At 45.1% G+C, this 17,364-nt stretch overlaps 1 protein-coding gene across 2 annotated transcripts in view; it reads left to right on the forward strand.

Moving 5' to 3' along the window:
• The window catches only part of SLC2A11 (solute carrier family 2 member 11), a 593,392-nt gene that overhangs the window by 533,643 nt on the left and 42,385 nt on the right, over nucleotides 1-17,364 (forward strand). For both annotated transcript variants that reach the window (XM_086942750.1, XM_086942751.1), the window contains one exon: nucleotides 15,341-15,489. In XM_086942750.1, coding sequence (XP_086798876.1) covers nucleotides 15,341-15,489 — 149 coding nt within the window. The remainder of the gene's footprint in view (nucleotides 1-15,340; nucleotides 15,490-17,364) is intronic.

The following is a 17,364-nucleotide window of genomic DNA, read 5'->3' on the forward strand; positions in this document are numbered from 1 at the left end:
TGTTAAAGACATGGCCTTCTTGGGCATAGGAACTAGTAGCAGTCTATCTTCTAGAGGGGATGCTTCAGGTAGAGAGCTTCCCTCAGGTATCGCTATTTTCATGGGGTGACTGATCTGGAGGTATCTGAAGGTTTCAGAATGTGCCATTTGATATTCTTTCTGTAGATCTGAAAATGATATCAGCCCCTTTTTGGTCCTAAATGCTCAGTCTGCCTAACCATTCGGGCTCCCAGAGTGTGGTTACTTGTGTGATCTTTTTATGCCACCCCATTTTTTTAATAATCCGATGCCAAATTTCTATAGAGCGGGCTGTGGGGCCTGTAAGTTGTAGGCTTTTGGGATTTGTGTAAAGGGCTCTACGATATCCCCCCTTTCCCATTAGCCATCTATCTGTCTGAAGGCTTGGTACAGTTTGCGGACCGTGGACCCAGCGATTGATAACGGTCAATTCGGACGCCCAGTAGTATAGCTTGAGATCAGGTAGAGTGATCCCACAATCATACCTTCCCCGTCAGTTTCTGCATTGCAATACATGGTGCCCTCCCTTCCCACAGCAGAGTTGGCACTACACTTTCAATGTTTGTAAAATAGGAATCTGGGACCTTTTAGGGAGTGTTTTGCAGTGCATATAGAAATCGAGGCAATGCCAACATTTTAAAAAGAGCTGCCCGTCCCAGGAGGGTCAGTGGGAGGGCTCGCCAGTGTCTAACATCAGTGCGCAAGCGAGTTAATGGCCCCTGTAAATCAGTGCCGTAGAATAATGTTGGGTCGGTTATGTAGATTCCTAATAATCGAACACCCTCTGTTACCACAGGGATGTCCTAGCCTTTTGGCAATTTTGACTTAGGGCCATGAACTAAAAATAAAAGGGATTTGGTCCAGTTTATAGTATAGCCGGAGTGATTGCTGAATATACGAAATATGTGTACGATGCGATGAATTGACGATGCCGGGGATGCTATGTATAATAGTATGTTATCCGTGTAAAGGGAGATTTTGTCTTTGTATTGGTCTGTCCATTTAAGTTCCCGTATCAGGGGGTCCCACCTTACCCATGTCGCTAGTGGTTCTAATACCAGCGTGAAAATTAATGGTGAAGGAGCTTCCTTGTCTAGTTCCCCATCTCAGGTGGATGTGTCGTGGTGTGTGGCAGTTAACCACTATTTGTGCTTCTGGCTTTGTATATAAAATCTTAACCCATTTCATAAAGTTGGATCCAAAGCCCATTAGTTCCAATACTGTAAACAGGAAAGGCCATTCGATAGTATCGAATGCCATCTTGGCATCGAGAGAGAGCAGGGCAGCGTCGGCCCGTATTGTATCCGCTCTTCACAGAGCACTATGCAGACAGCGTAGATTTGAGGCAGGGTTTCAGCCTGACTAAAAGCCTGATTGATCAGGATGAACTAGATGTGTGATTATGGGGATAAGTCTGTTGGCTAATGCTTTCGCAAGGATTTTGGCTTCTGCGATAAGGAGTGAGATGGGTCTATATGCACTACATTCTGCCACTTGTTTGCCCGGCTTGTGTATTATAACTATTGTAGCTAATCGAATCTCGGCTGGCAGTAACCCTTTTTTGTAGCTATCTAGATAAATTTCTCGAAGGTGGGGTGTCAACTTAGTGGCAGCTAGTTTAAAGAACTCAATAGGGAATCAGTTGGGTCCCATTCTCTTACCCGAGTGTATATCTTGGATTGCTGTCTGTATCTCTTCTTCTGTCAGGTCTCCCTCGAGGGATTCCCGCTCTTTTGAAGAGAGGCCAGTAACCTGGATAGTTGCAAGTAGATTTCGGGCATCAAGAGCAGTGGACTCAGAGGCAGACTCATAGACCGCCTTGAAGTAAGTGGCAAATGTGTCTGCTATCTCCTGGGGGTCGACTATGTCCGTACCCTGTGCCGCGGTCCCCTTCAACCGGTGGACCCATATTGGCACCTGCTCCCTTCTCTCAAGCCAAGCCAATAGCTTACCTGTCCGCTCCCCGTGTTCATATATCTTGTGGTACATTGTCTTTTGCCTGGATATGGTTGCTTCTGTAAGAAGCTGTCTATAATCTTGCCTCTTGGAGTCTAGTATGATCGAGTAGTACCTGGTCTGGGTAAGGTTTTTCTCATCCTCTAAGATCTCTTCCTCAAGCTTTTTTGTATGGTTTGTCAGTTCTTATTTTGTGCCCCATCATTACAGCAAAGGCTCAATCTTTTATAACGGCCGAATGCTCCCCATATAGATTGAGGCGAGGTCAGTCAGCCAATATTTCCGCTGAAGTATAGATTGGTATCTTTCAACAATTCTGTTTTCATTTGTGGAATTTTAAGAGTCCATGGGTTCATTTGTGGGTTGTGCGTCTAGGTGGAACGTCCACAGCCATCCTAGTGAGTACTGGAGAGTGGTCGGAGATTCCCTTTGCCAAACAACAGTCCTCAACGAAATCAGGGGCGTCTTCGGTGTGGGTGAGTAAGTAGTCTATACAGGATTGGCTGTCATGGGCTCCTGAGTGGAAGGTATACTGGCGGGCAGTAGGATGGAGCTGTCTCCAGACGTCGACCAAGCCAAGGGCCTAGAGGAATTCCACCAACTTAGACCTGGAGCTAGGGTCTCTACGCGGTGGGTTTCGGTCAGTGATTCCATTCAGCGTTAGGTTGAAACCCCCTCCAATAACTAGGGAACCCACTGGGAGGCCTAAAATGAATTTACCTAGGTCAATGAATGTGGTTTGCTGTAGTGCAGGGGGATCATATATTGACAATACGCTCAGGAGCTTCCCTTCCCATGTGCCAGTGGCCGCCACGTATCTACCCTGTACATCAACACATGTTTTGGTGACCAAATAGGAGCAACTTTTGTGAATAAGGATGCTGTCCCTCTGGAGCTAGGAGCTAATCCTGCATGTGCTATGAGCTAATACCCCCATTGGTTTATGGCTTTAGAGGTGTTGCCAATGAGATGGGTCTCTTGCAATAGTGCTATGTCTGACACTTGGCGTTTTAAATACTGGAGGACTATACCTCGTTTGAGCTTATTACCGCCCGATCACGTTCCACGTGAGGAACCTCAGGTCTCTTCCTTTCTTCCTAGCCATGGAGATGGGTGTGTGTTATTTGATGACGGAGTAGCGAAGGATCTACATGGGCCCCCTCTCCCAGGCAAAAAAAAAACTCCCTCTGTACACCTGTCCTGGTTCCTAGTTTGTTGAGCTACTTCCCTTTCCCACTAATTTGTCTGAGCCGAGACATGAATATGATACCCCCCTTTCACCAACCCTGGTGTCTTTAAGGTGTGTGGCCGTGTATTCGACTCTGAAGGCGACCACTCTGATGTGTTTTGTTGCTGAGCATGAACAATATAACAAACAATTCTGCAACCCCCCCCCCCAACAAAAACTCCCCCCTACCCCCACCCAGCTTCCCTGCATGACGGTGTCCATCGGCCCGCCTCCCCAGCTGTGCAGAGTACCAGTCCTTCTACCATCCCTGTGTTGGAGGAGTCGTAGGCCAAACCACCTCTTCTCACTGACCTTTGTTTCGATATGCTACAGGAGATATATGTGAACAGTCAATTTATACTTATCTGCTCCTTGTGTCGATGACCACTGGTTGTTGTTTCCGCTTTTCTCCCTCTTGAACGGCCTTGTCTGGCTTGTTTCAGGCTGATGATCTCTTAAAGGTTTCCAAGGTCACTTATCCGTCAAGGTTGGGAAGCACCAATAGGTGTTGTCCGATACCCCATTTCTCAAAAAAATACCTCTCAGCCTGATCCTTTTCTGAATCTTTACAGTCGATTTACAAGCCGCCCATGCTGTGTTGGTCTCTGTCTCCATGTGTGGGGTCTTGTCTTTTCTGAGCCTTTCCTACTCGTTGATCCTGCTGGTCCGGGTCCCCTCAATTGCCTACTCTCCGCCCTCCATCCAGCCAATCCCAGACATCATCTGGCTCGGTAAAAAAACAACTTTCCCCGTCCGCCTCGACTCGCAATTTCACTAGAAACAGCATTGCATATTTAATTTCCCACTCTCTAAGGTTTGTTTTTTTAACCTCCAGGAAGGAGTGTCGTATTCTTTGTACCTTTGTGGTGAAGTCAGGAAAAAGTAATATTGTGCTTTTTTCATATTTGAGGGGCGGAGCACTGCGTACAGTTTGAAGAATAGTATCCCAGTCCCTAAAATTGAACACTTGAGCCAAGATGGGTCGGGGAGGTGCCCCTGGCTTAGGCCTGCCCCCTGGCATACGATGTGCTTGTTCTATGGAGAAATAGTTTGAAAGGTTTTTAGCTTGCAGGTGCTCAGTACCAAGTCCTCCACAAATACGTCAGTTGCTGGTCCCTCTGCCCTCTCTTGCACTCCTAGATTACAGACATTGTTGCGTCTTGATCTGTCCTCATAATCATCCAGCTGCTCCGTTAGGGGTTTGGTGCGAATTTGCAGATCAGAAACTTTTTTCTTTAGCGTTGTTGTGTCTGCACTCAAGTCTCGGGCAGCATCCTCAACCTCTTTGACCCTGGAGTCCATCTTCCTACGGTCCACCCGGAGCAAGGATATGTCTGTGGAGATGGGGTCTAGGGGTCCCTCCAAGGAAGTGTGCACACTAGTTATCGCGGTAATCACATCGTGTAGCATGGGGGATTCTTGCTCTGTTGGTTTCTGTTGTGCCTCTGGCTCCGGACCAGGGCATGAGTTTTTCGCCACACAAATGTATCAATCTTAGGCTGATGTGAACCGCGTCCCCCTTGCTTGACGGCATGATCATGCTTGGGCCGCAGACTAGATGTGGTCGGGCACTCACTGCCGCCTACCGGGGTAACTTCCTTGTGGCCTGTCGGCCTTTCCCTTCCACGGAGCCATGGTGCCCCAGGAGCGTTTGCCAAAGATGGTGCGAAGTTCAGGTGGTGTCTTGCTGTGTAGTTATGCAGCAGTTTTGAGGTCTGTGTGTTCCTGGGAACCCAGGTATGGCCAGCGTTATATCATTTTCTCCCCATTATTCCTTAATGTCTTTACGTGTATTTGCCACCAGGCCCCAGGCGCCAACTTTACTCCGTGTGGGCCGTCACATACCGGCAATTCAGTATCGGTGTCTTTTAACACCGAGCCGCACCACTGGCATCACTAGCGCCAAGCGATCCCTCCCACTCACCAGCAGCGCCTGCCGGGTTCCTCAATTCATCCAGCCTCCGCAGTATTGGCATCTCAGAATGCTGCCATTCAGGCCCAGTGTTGACCACCACGGTTCTCCCTGGGGGAATCAACCTTACTTAAGAGGTAGAGAAATATGTAGTTCTGCATGATCTTTCTATGCTCCGAACATCTTGCCATTGGTCATACCCAGGAAGATGATAATGAAATAGGGAGCCTAAGTTTACTCTACATTTCTTGGCCACCGTTTCTAATGTTTTGGATTTATGCCTTGCTGATCTGCACATGGGTTCAAGGGACTTGAAATGAATGCATTACTCCATTGTTTTAAGGAAAATGACAGCCTCAGCACTGTCTGATTTCTATCTGGTTTTAAAATTGGTATCATATTATCTGAAGCTGGAGGCTTTTTGAATTCACCTTTGCTTGTGTCAATGATTTAGCAATGGCGACCACAAGATTATGGAATATAGCCTCTGAATTCTAGAAATTAGAATATGTTTTTGTGATCCCGTTTGAAGTACGTAGGTTATATCCCAGCTCTTGAAATTTTGCATCTAAAGCCCATGTCTCTTGAAAGCAGGTTTACAGCCCTCGAATTCTTATTTTTACTCTCTCAGGTCAAGTTTCCCAAATCTTCTTGCCAAAATCATTTCTTTGCTGGAAAATGTCCTTTCTAAAATAGTTTTTGCAGGATTTCTCTACCACAAAAGCATACATTTAGTGGATTTGATGATCCACTTTGTCAGAACTTTACCAAATTAATGAAGTTCACAATTAAACACATACAAATGAGGAAAACATATGTGCAATAAAAATATAATCCTAACTTTTCTCTATAGAGGAAATAACCAAAAAGAAAAAAGTTAGCATAAATGTAAATGTAAATGTAGGTATACTTATATAGCGCGACCTGTCACCACAAAGGGCATCCTGGCGCTTGCCTAGGGAACCCGTCCTGGTATTCCCCTGTGAGAGGCCCCGGCAGGGTATCCACAAGGTGAAAGCCAGGCATCCCGCCGCGAGGGGCCGTTGTGGAGATTAAGCAAGCTATTGCCCAGAGTCGCAGAGCGTGAACCCGTGAGTCGAGAAGGCACCGGAGCGAGAATTATCGAGACCGTGGAATTTTTAGCCCAAGACCCGCCGAGGCGGGGAATTGAACCCTGGTCCAAGGCCGATCTCAGCTTCCGGGTCTGCCGCCTCTAACCCCTGAGCCACACTTCTCCACATAACTGGCAAAAATTCGATTTTTATCATTAAAAAAACTTCATAGAAAACATAATAAGATTTATGAACACAGCATCTGCCTGTCATTGGTGAGAGTGGTTTATGCGCAGCCTGCATGAATCAGTTTATAACCAACAATTAAAACCTTTGTTCCTGCCAAAGTTCAACTGACTCATGAGTTCATGTGGTCATATGAGATTTTGGTTTTGGCCCAAAGTACATATTTAACTTGAGATTGAGTGCCTTATTTAAAAGTTAGCCAATAAGGTACTCCGTCTCAAACACGATGTCCATCAAGCTGATAATACGCCGCCTCATTTAGTGTCAGGTGAACCATAAGTATTCTATTTACGAAGCCCCCATTGTCTCTGTCAACATAATACTTCTTCCAACGGCTTGAATCTGGCGGGCTGCCAGAGGAAGGGCTTTACACCATTCGACCTTCTTTAGGGTGAGCGGTGTAAGTACCGATTTTGCCTTTCCATTACCGCTAGAAGAACCCTGGCAGTAAGGTACTGGAAAAGAAAATCGCCCACCCCCCCTACACCCTGGGACAAAACTCCCCGGGTGTGGGGGCCATTAGATTTTAGTTTTTTTAAAGTAAACTCCTGCTGTGGTCTTTTGAATACTCACTCATGAGAACTGAGAACCAGGTCTCATCTAAGCTCACCACAAGTACTGATTTGGACCTGTTGTTAGCTTCAGACATTGTCACTGGAGAGGTTTTCAAGTCTTCAAGTCTTCATCCTATGAGGAATGCATGAAGTTGGACACACTGTGTGTGTCTCTGCTAATGACTTTTGATCATATAGTATGACTAAGGACCTTATTTAGACTTTGGCAGATGGATTTAACTCTGTAGAGATGGCAGAGGACAATACCCCTGCTATCCTAGGTGACTCCTCCCCTCACCCCCCACCAAAATTAGAGTTGTCTACCAGCCCTGCAAACAGCTCTCTACAGTGACAGGAACCACCGTTGTAGAGATTCCAGTCAAAGTAGGAAAAGTTTGACCATCAAACATTATAGACATCTATCAAAAAAAATAATTCTGGAATTTTACTTTTTTTTAAAATGAATCTTTTTATTAACATTCTCAGTATTCAGCAATTCAGTTATGTTACATTGAAGTATAGTACAAGTTAAATGTTTTCATTTTGCGTTCATAATAAGACCTCAGTTGCAGGTCCGGGTTTTCCCTTGGTACGTGTTTAAGTCGTTACCTGCCTCAGTATACACACCAGGGTTCCCAAATTTTCTCCCATTTCTTCGGGCACCCTCTACTCTGATAGACCGTATGCTCTGCTTGCTGACACCAGTTGAGGTCAGCTATTCATTTTGACTTCTCTGGCGGGGCCACCGCCCCCCAGTGTTTAGAAATATTCTGCTTAGCCACTACTGCCACTAATTGTAACTACTTTTCCATGTATTTGGGCCAGGAATGTTCTTTGATATTAGCAGTAGGAACCATTTGGGGTCCAGCAAAACCTCCGACCCCACCACCTCTGTCATGATATTCCCCACTTTTTGCCAGTATTCTTGCAACATTGGGCATTCCCACAACAAATGAAAAAAGGAGCCCACCTTCCTGATGTTTCTCTGGCACTGATAATTATCTGCATGACCCATTTTGTATATTGCTGTATGGGAATAATATACCCTGTACAGGATTTTTAACTGAATGAGTCAGAATCTGGCACAAATCGCTACCTCTCATGCTCCCTGTATCGCCTTTGTCCATTCCTCCTTGTGTATCTGTCTAAGATCATCCTCCCAATGAACTTTCAGTGCCACTAAAGGGTCCGGCAAATTAATAAGTAGTTTTTCATATATACACAATACTGCTTTATTGGTTAGTGTATCTATCAATAGTCTGTCTTCCAATAGGGATGACGCAGGCAGGGCAGTCCCCTCTCGTATATGGGCTTTTAGGGCATGTCTCAGTTGGAGATAGCTCAGCCACTCTCCTTGTGTTAGTTCGTACTGTTTTTGCAAGACTGCAAATGTTATGTAGGCTCTACCTTTCCATACATCCCCCAGTCTTTCTAAGCCCAGCAACCTCCAATTCTCGAAGCTCTGCAGTTCCCATCGAGTTGTTTACTTTCTCATAGCAGGGTCATCTCTATTCATTTCTTATCCCAGCCCAAGTATTTTGTGGCCGCTTTCCTTGCCTTTATAACTGTTTGCGGGTGTGGCGGTAGGTTTTCGGTTTCCCTTGAGTTGTAAAGGAGGCGTGGGTACCCTCCCTCTCCCATACTTTATTGACTTGATAGTATGAATCCATCCTGTCTCCGAAAACCCAATCATTAACACATACTAACTGCGAGGCCTAGTAATACCTCTTGACGTTTGGCACTGCTAACCCTCCATCGTATACCCCTTTTTGTAGCTTCTGCAGAGCTATTCGCGGCGGGCCGCCGCTCCAAATGAAGGCTCGTAATTCAGCCTCATCTCGGGTAAAGAATGTGTCTGGAATCTCATTAGGGGTGTATGGTGTATAATAGTCGTGAGAGGGTCATCATTTTGTATAGGGCCGCGTAATCCATCATGGTGAGGGGAAGTGTTTTCCAGCTTTCGGCATCTGCCTTGCAGCGGGTCAGTTGCTGTTCGATGTTTCTCTGATAAAATTCTTGCAGGCTTCTGGTAATATTAATTCCCAAATATTTCAATGTTTCAATTTCGATTGGGATCACACATCTACTTGTGAGTGTTGGGGTACCACCCGCTAGGGGGGATAACAAAGCCTTATCCCAGTTGATGCGATATCTGGCATAATTACCATATATACAGAAGATTTGGAGCATCCTGTCTCCCGACTGCCTGGGTTTCCTTGCGTATAGTAGAATGTCTTCAGCATATAATGATATGCGTTCTTCGCACTCCCCCCAATTGGTATCCCCCAAATCAGTGGATCACAACGAATCCACGGATTTGGGGGATCAAGGGCCAGGGCATAAAGGAGTGGGGACAGGGGGCACCCCTGTCTCGTTCCCTTCTGCAATGTAAAAGCTCAGGAAATAGTTGAGTTAACCCTAATTCATGCAAGAGGTAGACAGTATAGGAGCCTCACCCATAGGGTAAAATTAGGTCTGAAGCCTAGGTGGCCTAGCACCGCAAACAGGTAGTTCCACTTTATCTTTTCAAAGGACATATTGGCGTCTAGGGACAGTAAGGCCGATGGGTTTGATTTATCTTTGGATGTTATGTGTAGGACCCCAAACAAGCGATTTAGATTGCGCCCTGTGCTTCTGTGTGGCATAAATCTTGCCTGGTCTGGATCTATAAGGGATGTATTTACCTTCATTAGTCATGTTGACAACGCCTTGGCCAGAACCTTTGCCTCATAATTTATCAGAGGTATTGGCCGGTATGAACCATAGTTCTCGGGGGTTTACCATCCATTGGGATTACTACTATCATCGCCAGCCTCTGATCGGGTGGGAGAGCCCCTTCTATTTTGGCCTCTGTGTACATTGCAAGTAGGTGTTCCGTTATTTTATCTAGTAGTGATTTAAACAATTCAAACGGCAGACCATTCGGTCCCACCTCTTTTCCCAATTGTAGCGCTTGTGTGGCCGCTTTGAGTTCCTCTACTGTTAAATCACTATCCAGCATTTCCTTGTCTGCGACGGATAGGGACGGCATTCAAATGTATTTTAGGAATTCCGTACATTCGACTACAGTTTTTGTAGAGGATAAGAGGTATAGTGACTTGTAACATGTGGCAAAGGCTTCTGCCATTTTTCCTGCCAGCCTCGTGTTTGAGACCGTTCTCGTCTATGATTCTGGGGGCCCATTTATTTTCCATTCTTTTTTTATCTGGCTATGCTAGATGTTTATTTGCTTTATCACCTACGTCATATAGCCTATGCTGTGTGGCCTGGGCCAAGGTTCTGGCACTGTCTTCCATTAAGTCCCTCAACTTTTTTTGCTTTAGTTGTAACTTGTGTCTTGTGTTGTTATCATCTGTCTCCCCCTTCCCAAGTTGGGCCTCAATGGTCGACACCTCCCTCTCTAAGACAATACTTTTCTGATTTTTTCCTTTTTTGGACACTCCTATATGAGCCTGTGCCTGCCCTTTTATCACTGTTTTAAACGCTTCCCAGAGCTTTACTTTCTAATCAACTGAACCCACATTTTCTAAAAATTACTGTTCCGCCCCTTTCCTTAGAGCACCCCTGAATTTGGGGGCTTTAGGATACCATGGGCCCAGTCTGGGGGGAGGGTATGGTCCTTCTAGAATCACTTCTACTGAGGAGTGGTCAGACACCTCTCGTGCTATGTGATTCGCCCTGCTGAAATCCCCCAGGTTTTGGGCCGGAGTGAGAATGTAGTTAAGCTTGGTGAGGCTCCTGTGGGACGATGAAACGTGTGTATTGTTTAACCCTAGGATGTAAATGTCGCTAAATATCAGCTAGCCCCAATATACGGAGGAATACGCTCAATGGGCCCAATTGTCTTTCCGCCACTGCGCCTCTCAGGTGTCAAGGTCTCCGGATACTATGTCATTCATATCACCTCCAATTACTAATCGGCCCTCTGGAAACGCCTGCAGCACTGGACCCAGAAAGTCGAGAGTTGCCTCCTGTAGGCCGTACACCGAGCATAAGTTTAAGATCCTAACATCCCACTGGCCACTCACCGCCACATATCTGCCCAACGGGTTGGAGCATTGTGTTGTCTAGGTATAAGGAAATTATGCCCTACATAATATGCCCACCCCCGGACCATGTTGTGTAACCTGCGTGTGTCAACAAGGTATACCCATATCTGTTTAGTGCTTTGCATTGATTGCCAAGAAGGTGGGTTTCCTGAATCAAAACGATATCTGGGGTATACTTTTTTAATGAACTGAAGCACCATTGTTCGCTTCAACCCTCCATTCAGGCCATTGACATTCCAGGACCAAATTTTTAAGTGTCCTCGTGCAGTTTCAAGGGATGCCATTGGCTAAGTCTAATTTGACCTCCCTCCTCTTTTCCTGACTCTTGGTGGGATGCATGCTGACTAAGATGTAGGTCTGTCTAGTGTTGTAACTTCTTTGTGTTAATTCCTGAGCTTGAACCTGCGCTATAAAACTACTACAATACAATCCTTAAGTGAAAACTAACACCCTCCTCCCCTCTACCTGCTACCCTGCTAAAAAGGTTGTACATTCCCAACTCGCCAACCTGCAGAGTGCCTGTCGCCCCAATACGAAACTGTCTCAGCACACTGAAGGGGGGTGTCCCAGCCTTAAGAGCGCGCCGCCCCGCTCAAGCACATTGACTATCCTTGATTCTACATTTGTTAATCACAGTCTCTCATATATGTGTTGTGGTGCTCTGCAGTTTTCAGTCCCTGAATACCTTTACTGCCGTGGTCCATCAATCCATCCACTCCTCGGGCCTCACCGTGGTGAAATCCGAGTCTGTTTCAACTTGCTGTGCTTCCCGCTGCATTTAAAACTCTGCCTTCTCTTTCTGTGTCCTCAGAGGGGCCTGTTAGTTTTTTATTGCCTTGTTCTCGGTCGGGGTCTCTTTGGTTCTGTCATGGCCCGCTTTTTTGGATCTGAGCTCCTTGATAGCACCCCTCCAGCCATTTCCATACTTCCTCAGGGTCGGTGAAATGCAATGATTTTACTGTCCATAATGACTTTGAGCTCGGCTGGGAACAGCATCATGTATTTGATTCCCTTCTCACATAATTCATCTTTGCCTCCTCGAAGTTCCTTCGTTGCTTGTGCACCAGCGAGGTAAAGTCTGGAAAAAATCTATTTTGAGTATTTTCGAGCTGTATTTATCCTGTGGCCCTGGCTGCCTGAAGGATGGTATCCCGATCACGATAATTTAAGATTCTTGCAATTATTGTCCTGGCCTCGCTGGTGGGACTGGGGCAGTCTCCTAGGTTTCAACTTGTTCACAATAAAATCTTCCTTGAACAGCTCCACGCTGGGGCCTTCTGATGCCTCCGGGACCCCCACTACTCAGATGTTATTCCGTCTAGCCCTGTCCTCCTGGTCTTCAAGCTTAGCCTCCATCGTCATGGTGTGATGGGTTTGTTTCTGCACTTGTCCCTCTAGTCGTTTATTCACTGATGGTAGTTGGGCTATTTGTGTTTCGGCAATCCTGACTTTTTCTCTGAGCTTGGATAGGTCTGTTTGGATTAGAGTTACTTAGATTGCCACCGTGTCTATCTTTGGTTCCAAGGTGCTTTTTAAGTCTTTTTTGGCGGCCATGATGGTTTTCAGGGAGGGATCCCGGGTTTCTTTGCTACCCCCTATGGGTGGAGGTTTCAGATTTGTGTAGCTGTCCCTTTTGTTGGATTATATTGTTGATTGCCCTTTGGGTTTCACCATCCTAGACCTGGGGGCCGAACAGCAGTTGTCTTTTCTCTTTGCTATATTGCGTCAGTTCCACCTGTCAGCCCCCCAGTTGTGCACCCTACGCCAGGTCCAGGGAACCCAATTCCTCTGTATTAGCACTCCGGGGGCTTGTTCTCACCCGGCCGCCCTATATGTTCTCGCCTGGCCGCCCAGTCTGCCCACTTTTATTCGTCTTCTCCCATCAAGGGAGGGGGTTCTTTCCACCTCGTACCTCGACTGGGGGCACTTTCCTCCCCTCACGTCTCCCAAACCGCAAGGTGGCCCTACGTTTCCCAAGGTATGTGGTGGACTGTTGTGTGCGGCCTCTCAACTCTACTCAGGCCGCCAAGGATCTCATGAGCAAAGTGGCGCCCTCGCTCCGGACTTTCATTGTCTGATCCTGGTGACAAGTGTGTTCTGCCTCCACATGTGATTCGAGTCTTTGGGCCACGGCTCCCCGCAGCGCTCGGTGGCTTTAGATCACCCAGGCAAAGCACTCCATACACTCTGGGACACCGGGGACCGCCCCTCACTAGTGCTATCGCTGTTGGGGAACAAGCGCCATCTTCTCGGTATAATGGCCCCAGCACACTCCAACCCTCCTCCCCGGCATCCCCCAATGCGGCTCAGTTGCAAGCCCCTCTACCACTCCATGGGACACCCCATGGTACCTTCTCACTATGTTGGGATCACCAGGTAGTCACTCTGCGGCTGGAGCACCAATCCACTTTCCAGATCACGGCCTCATGGCTCTCGGCGCGTCTCCGAGGTTCTCTTGTAGACCCGCAGGCCGCTGCTCTCACTCAGTTTTCACGGTCCTGGCCAGGTCCTTCGCACCCCAGGGACCTCGATTCCGGTGCTTGATGTGCAAGTATCTGATTATGGTTGGATGGCAGGATTAGTAACCACTAAATGCGAAGCTCAGTAAAGCGTGATCATCTTTGCTTGCGGCCAAGCTACGCCCCCCTGGAATTTTACTTTTACCGTTCCATAGCTCCAGTTTCCATGAACTTCCATGTTGACCCCTCAGTTCCTGTTGACGTACCTTGAAATGGTTAAAACCTATTTTTTTGTTATCAATTGTGTTGACATTTTTTGGGATAGTAAGGCAATATATTTAAAAAAATTTAAATGCATATAGAACTTATCCTTTCTTCACTTGACTGTGTTACTTATTTTATTTTGTGATGCTTGCACCCTCTGAGTGCATTCCTCAGACTAGGGGCCAGATTTATAGTTTTGCTAATGTTAATCTGCCAGTCATCGTGGTAGATGTAATTACATCTGCCACTTTGATTGACTACTGCTTTTAAGATATATAGATTACTACCAGCCCAGCAATGACCTCTGCATCTTTAGAGGAACCGCTGTCCTGTAAATTCCTCTGAAGGTACAAAAACATCTGGGGAAGGACATCGTCGGTTATGATAGCTGTCCATCAAACAAGTTTCGAAAGTGTGTGTCTGTGACCACTAGATTTTTCCTGGCACTAACAGACAAAGGAAGAAGAGTAAACAAATTGTCCACTTTAAATAGGGGGCTTGGTCTGATGGCTTTACTCCGACTGACCCTACTCCAGCTTGACCATACTGCGTTTCTCTCGACTGAGAGAAACGCAGTGGACTGAGGGTTTAGCAGACAGGGTACTTTTGTCACCTCTGTGGCGAAGAACCCGGATCCCAAATGCTCAATTTGGCTGTAAGTCTTGAGGTTGGACATACCTACGCAGTGGTAAGACAAGAATACTTTAAGGTAAACTTTGGTTTGCCCTTTATAAGATCAGCCTCACTAGAGTGCTATGGGTACTTACAGCCCATTTACATTCTTTGTGCCATTCTTTACCCTCTGCCATGTTGGTTTTCTATACTGCATGGCCAGGTTCCAAACTCCACAGGGCCACATTTGTAAGATGGAACTCTTTTCCAGAGGCAAGGTATCTCAGACAAGGGTTTGTATGACATGCCTATGCTTACGACCATCGTTTCATTGTGTTTTTCATCTTTTAACACAGTACCATTCAACTTAGCTAATGCCTAATATATGTGAAAATGCAAATAAATACAGAACTTTGAAAATATGATTAGTGAAATGACACAGTTTGCATTGAGCATCAAGGAAGCAGTTTGATGGGAGATGAGTGTCTCCCATAGCCTGCTGGTAGCGTAACATCCAATGTTTATGGAGGTAGAACTAGATCTGGAGGAAATCTACTTGTGTAATATCCTTCGCCATAGGGATTGTTAGCACTACTTGCAGTAATTGCATGATTTTCTAAAACAACATGTAGGTTATCAACTGCCACTCTATGCCTATTGTGAATAAAATCCTGATAGATAGAACTTTGAGATAGAAAATTTGAGGATTGACCTTTATCACCGAGATAAAATCTGCCCTTTAGTTTTGTTTTTACAGTGGCTTTTCAGTGCCTATTGTCATGGGTTGTAGGTTTGGATGCTCTGCACAATCTTCATGGGTTCCAAACTTTTCCTGAGATATTCACCATGACAATAACTAGAAAAGCTTATTTTGAAAACTTGGCAAGCGCAAAGAGTCTGTAGGGTTTGTAGAACATTAGAAATTATTATGATATGAGTATATCTACCTTTCATGCATTGATTTATTTATATCCATGTTCATGGTTTCAGGGAGATCTTAGGAAGTGAAGAGAGCTGGCCTCTCCTGCTAGCCAGCAATGCAGTGCCAGCCCTGTTGCAGTTGATCACCCTGCCATGGCTCCCTGAGAGCCCACGATATCTGTTGATTGACCGTGGGGACAAAGATTCCTGCATCTCCGGTGAGTACCCTGTGACAACATAGGTGCAGTACCTGTCAACAGCAGATTGGAGTCTCTGAACTGTGTGCCATTCAGCGCCCCTCTCTGCAAATTGGTGCCAGGATTACTGCATTCTGAATACTATAATTTATTCCTATACCTTTCTGATCTAACCTTTCCTTTCTGGTTTCTAGTTTTGAATCAGTTTTCATGGTCAGTACACAGTGTTGACTATTCGCTTCCGGACACCAAGAATAATTTAAGGAGGAAATGTTGTACCTGAGATAGAGGGCAGATTGAAACCTTGGAGTGTAAAGGCCTCCGAAGCTTCTCACAATGCCCTCTTGCAGCAATAATGTCTTCTCAGATCCGTGAGAAAACAGTTCAGACACAATGCCTCTTATAATGTAGCAGAAAGAGGAACTTGTGTTTTGGGAAGCATTTTGTATGACCATGACACATTGAGAATATAAGTTAACCAACCATATAGGCCATATTTTGGTTGCCCTGATCACTGAAACAATAACTAAAATAACAATATTGTGATACAAAAATATTGTGTCAAAAATATTGATTACAAAAATAAAGATTCCCTATACTTATAATGATAAGGACAAAAATATCTGACAGAAATAATGTTTCAGACTAATATCGTTTAAAGCATACACAATATTTGTTTAAAAATATATAAATATAGTTTTAAAGAGTAAATCTTAAATATTTTAATCTATAACATTATTATAATGTAAATTGAATACATATAAATAATATGTGATGCCATATATAAACATATACTTATATAAAAACATATATGTGTATGTTTATATATACATATACATAATGTAACATGTTTATAAAAAAATATATAATTTACATTATATTAAAATGTTTGGGTTATTTATTTAAATGCACTGCTATAAAAAATATGTATTTATGAAAATCCAAACGCTCAAAGACAAAAGTCACGCGCACGCTGTAGAGTCAAACATAATTGGTTTACTGAAAAAGCCATCAGCCCCTGCTACACATTTCATACAAGACTCGAAACACGTTGCAGGGGCTTGTGTTTTTTTCCATAATTCACTTATGTTTGACTTTCTTGAATGCCGTACCTTTTGTCTTGAATTGGACCATCTGGATTTCCATGTATTGGGGGTGGGTGCTACGGCCGACACCACGCAACACACCTGCAGGGCCGCACATTCCAAGGATGACTGCAGCAACTATATATGCGCCGAAGAACTGGGATTAGAATTGGAGTGGAGAGAGACGCCAGTGTGAAAGAAAGAAAATATATATATATATACATATATATATATGCAAAAAAGAAGGAGAGAACTCTGGGTAGTTCCCAAGTTTAGGTGGAAGGCAGCTCCTGTATAGAGCACCCTCAACACAAGCGACAGTCTAAATTTGCTCACCTCAAATGTTTGCTTTTCTATCAAAGTTTTTAAGCATAGGATTAGCACAGTACTATCCACGCGGAGATAGAAAAGGAAAAAGTATTTTGCCATTTGTACAGCAAAGTCTTTAAGCATAGGATTAGCACAGTGCTATCCACGCCGAGCTGTAAAATGACAAAAGCCATTTACGACTCCAGGCACAATATTACAGCTTTGGATTGGTAAAATACCATCCAAGCCAACCTGAAATGAATATAAGCAACCCCTGACACGTGTTTCGCTGTCATTAAAGCTCTTCAGAGAGGTTTAGCTTCGTCCAGACACAAGGGAGCACCCAGTTTAAGTCAAAACAATTCCCTTGCAGGCATAGAGTGACGCATAAATTATGCAAAAAAGAAGGAGAGTACTCTGGGTAGTTCCCAAGTTTAGGTGGAAGGCAGCTCCTGTATAGAGCACCCTCAACACCAGCAACACTCTAAATTTGCTCACTTCA

This window comes from Lissotriton vulgaris, chromosome 11, assembly GCF_964263255.1.
Source record: "Lissotriton vulgaris chromosome 11, aLisVul1.2, whole genome shotgun sequence".
NCBI classification, from domain to species: domain Eukaryota; kingdom Metazoa; phylum Chordata; class Amphibia; order Caudata; family Salamandridae; genus Lissotriton; species Lissotriton vulgaris.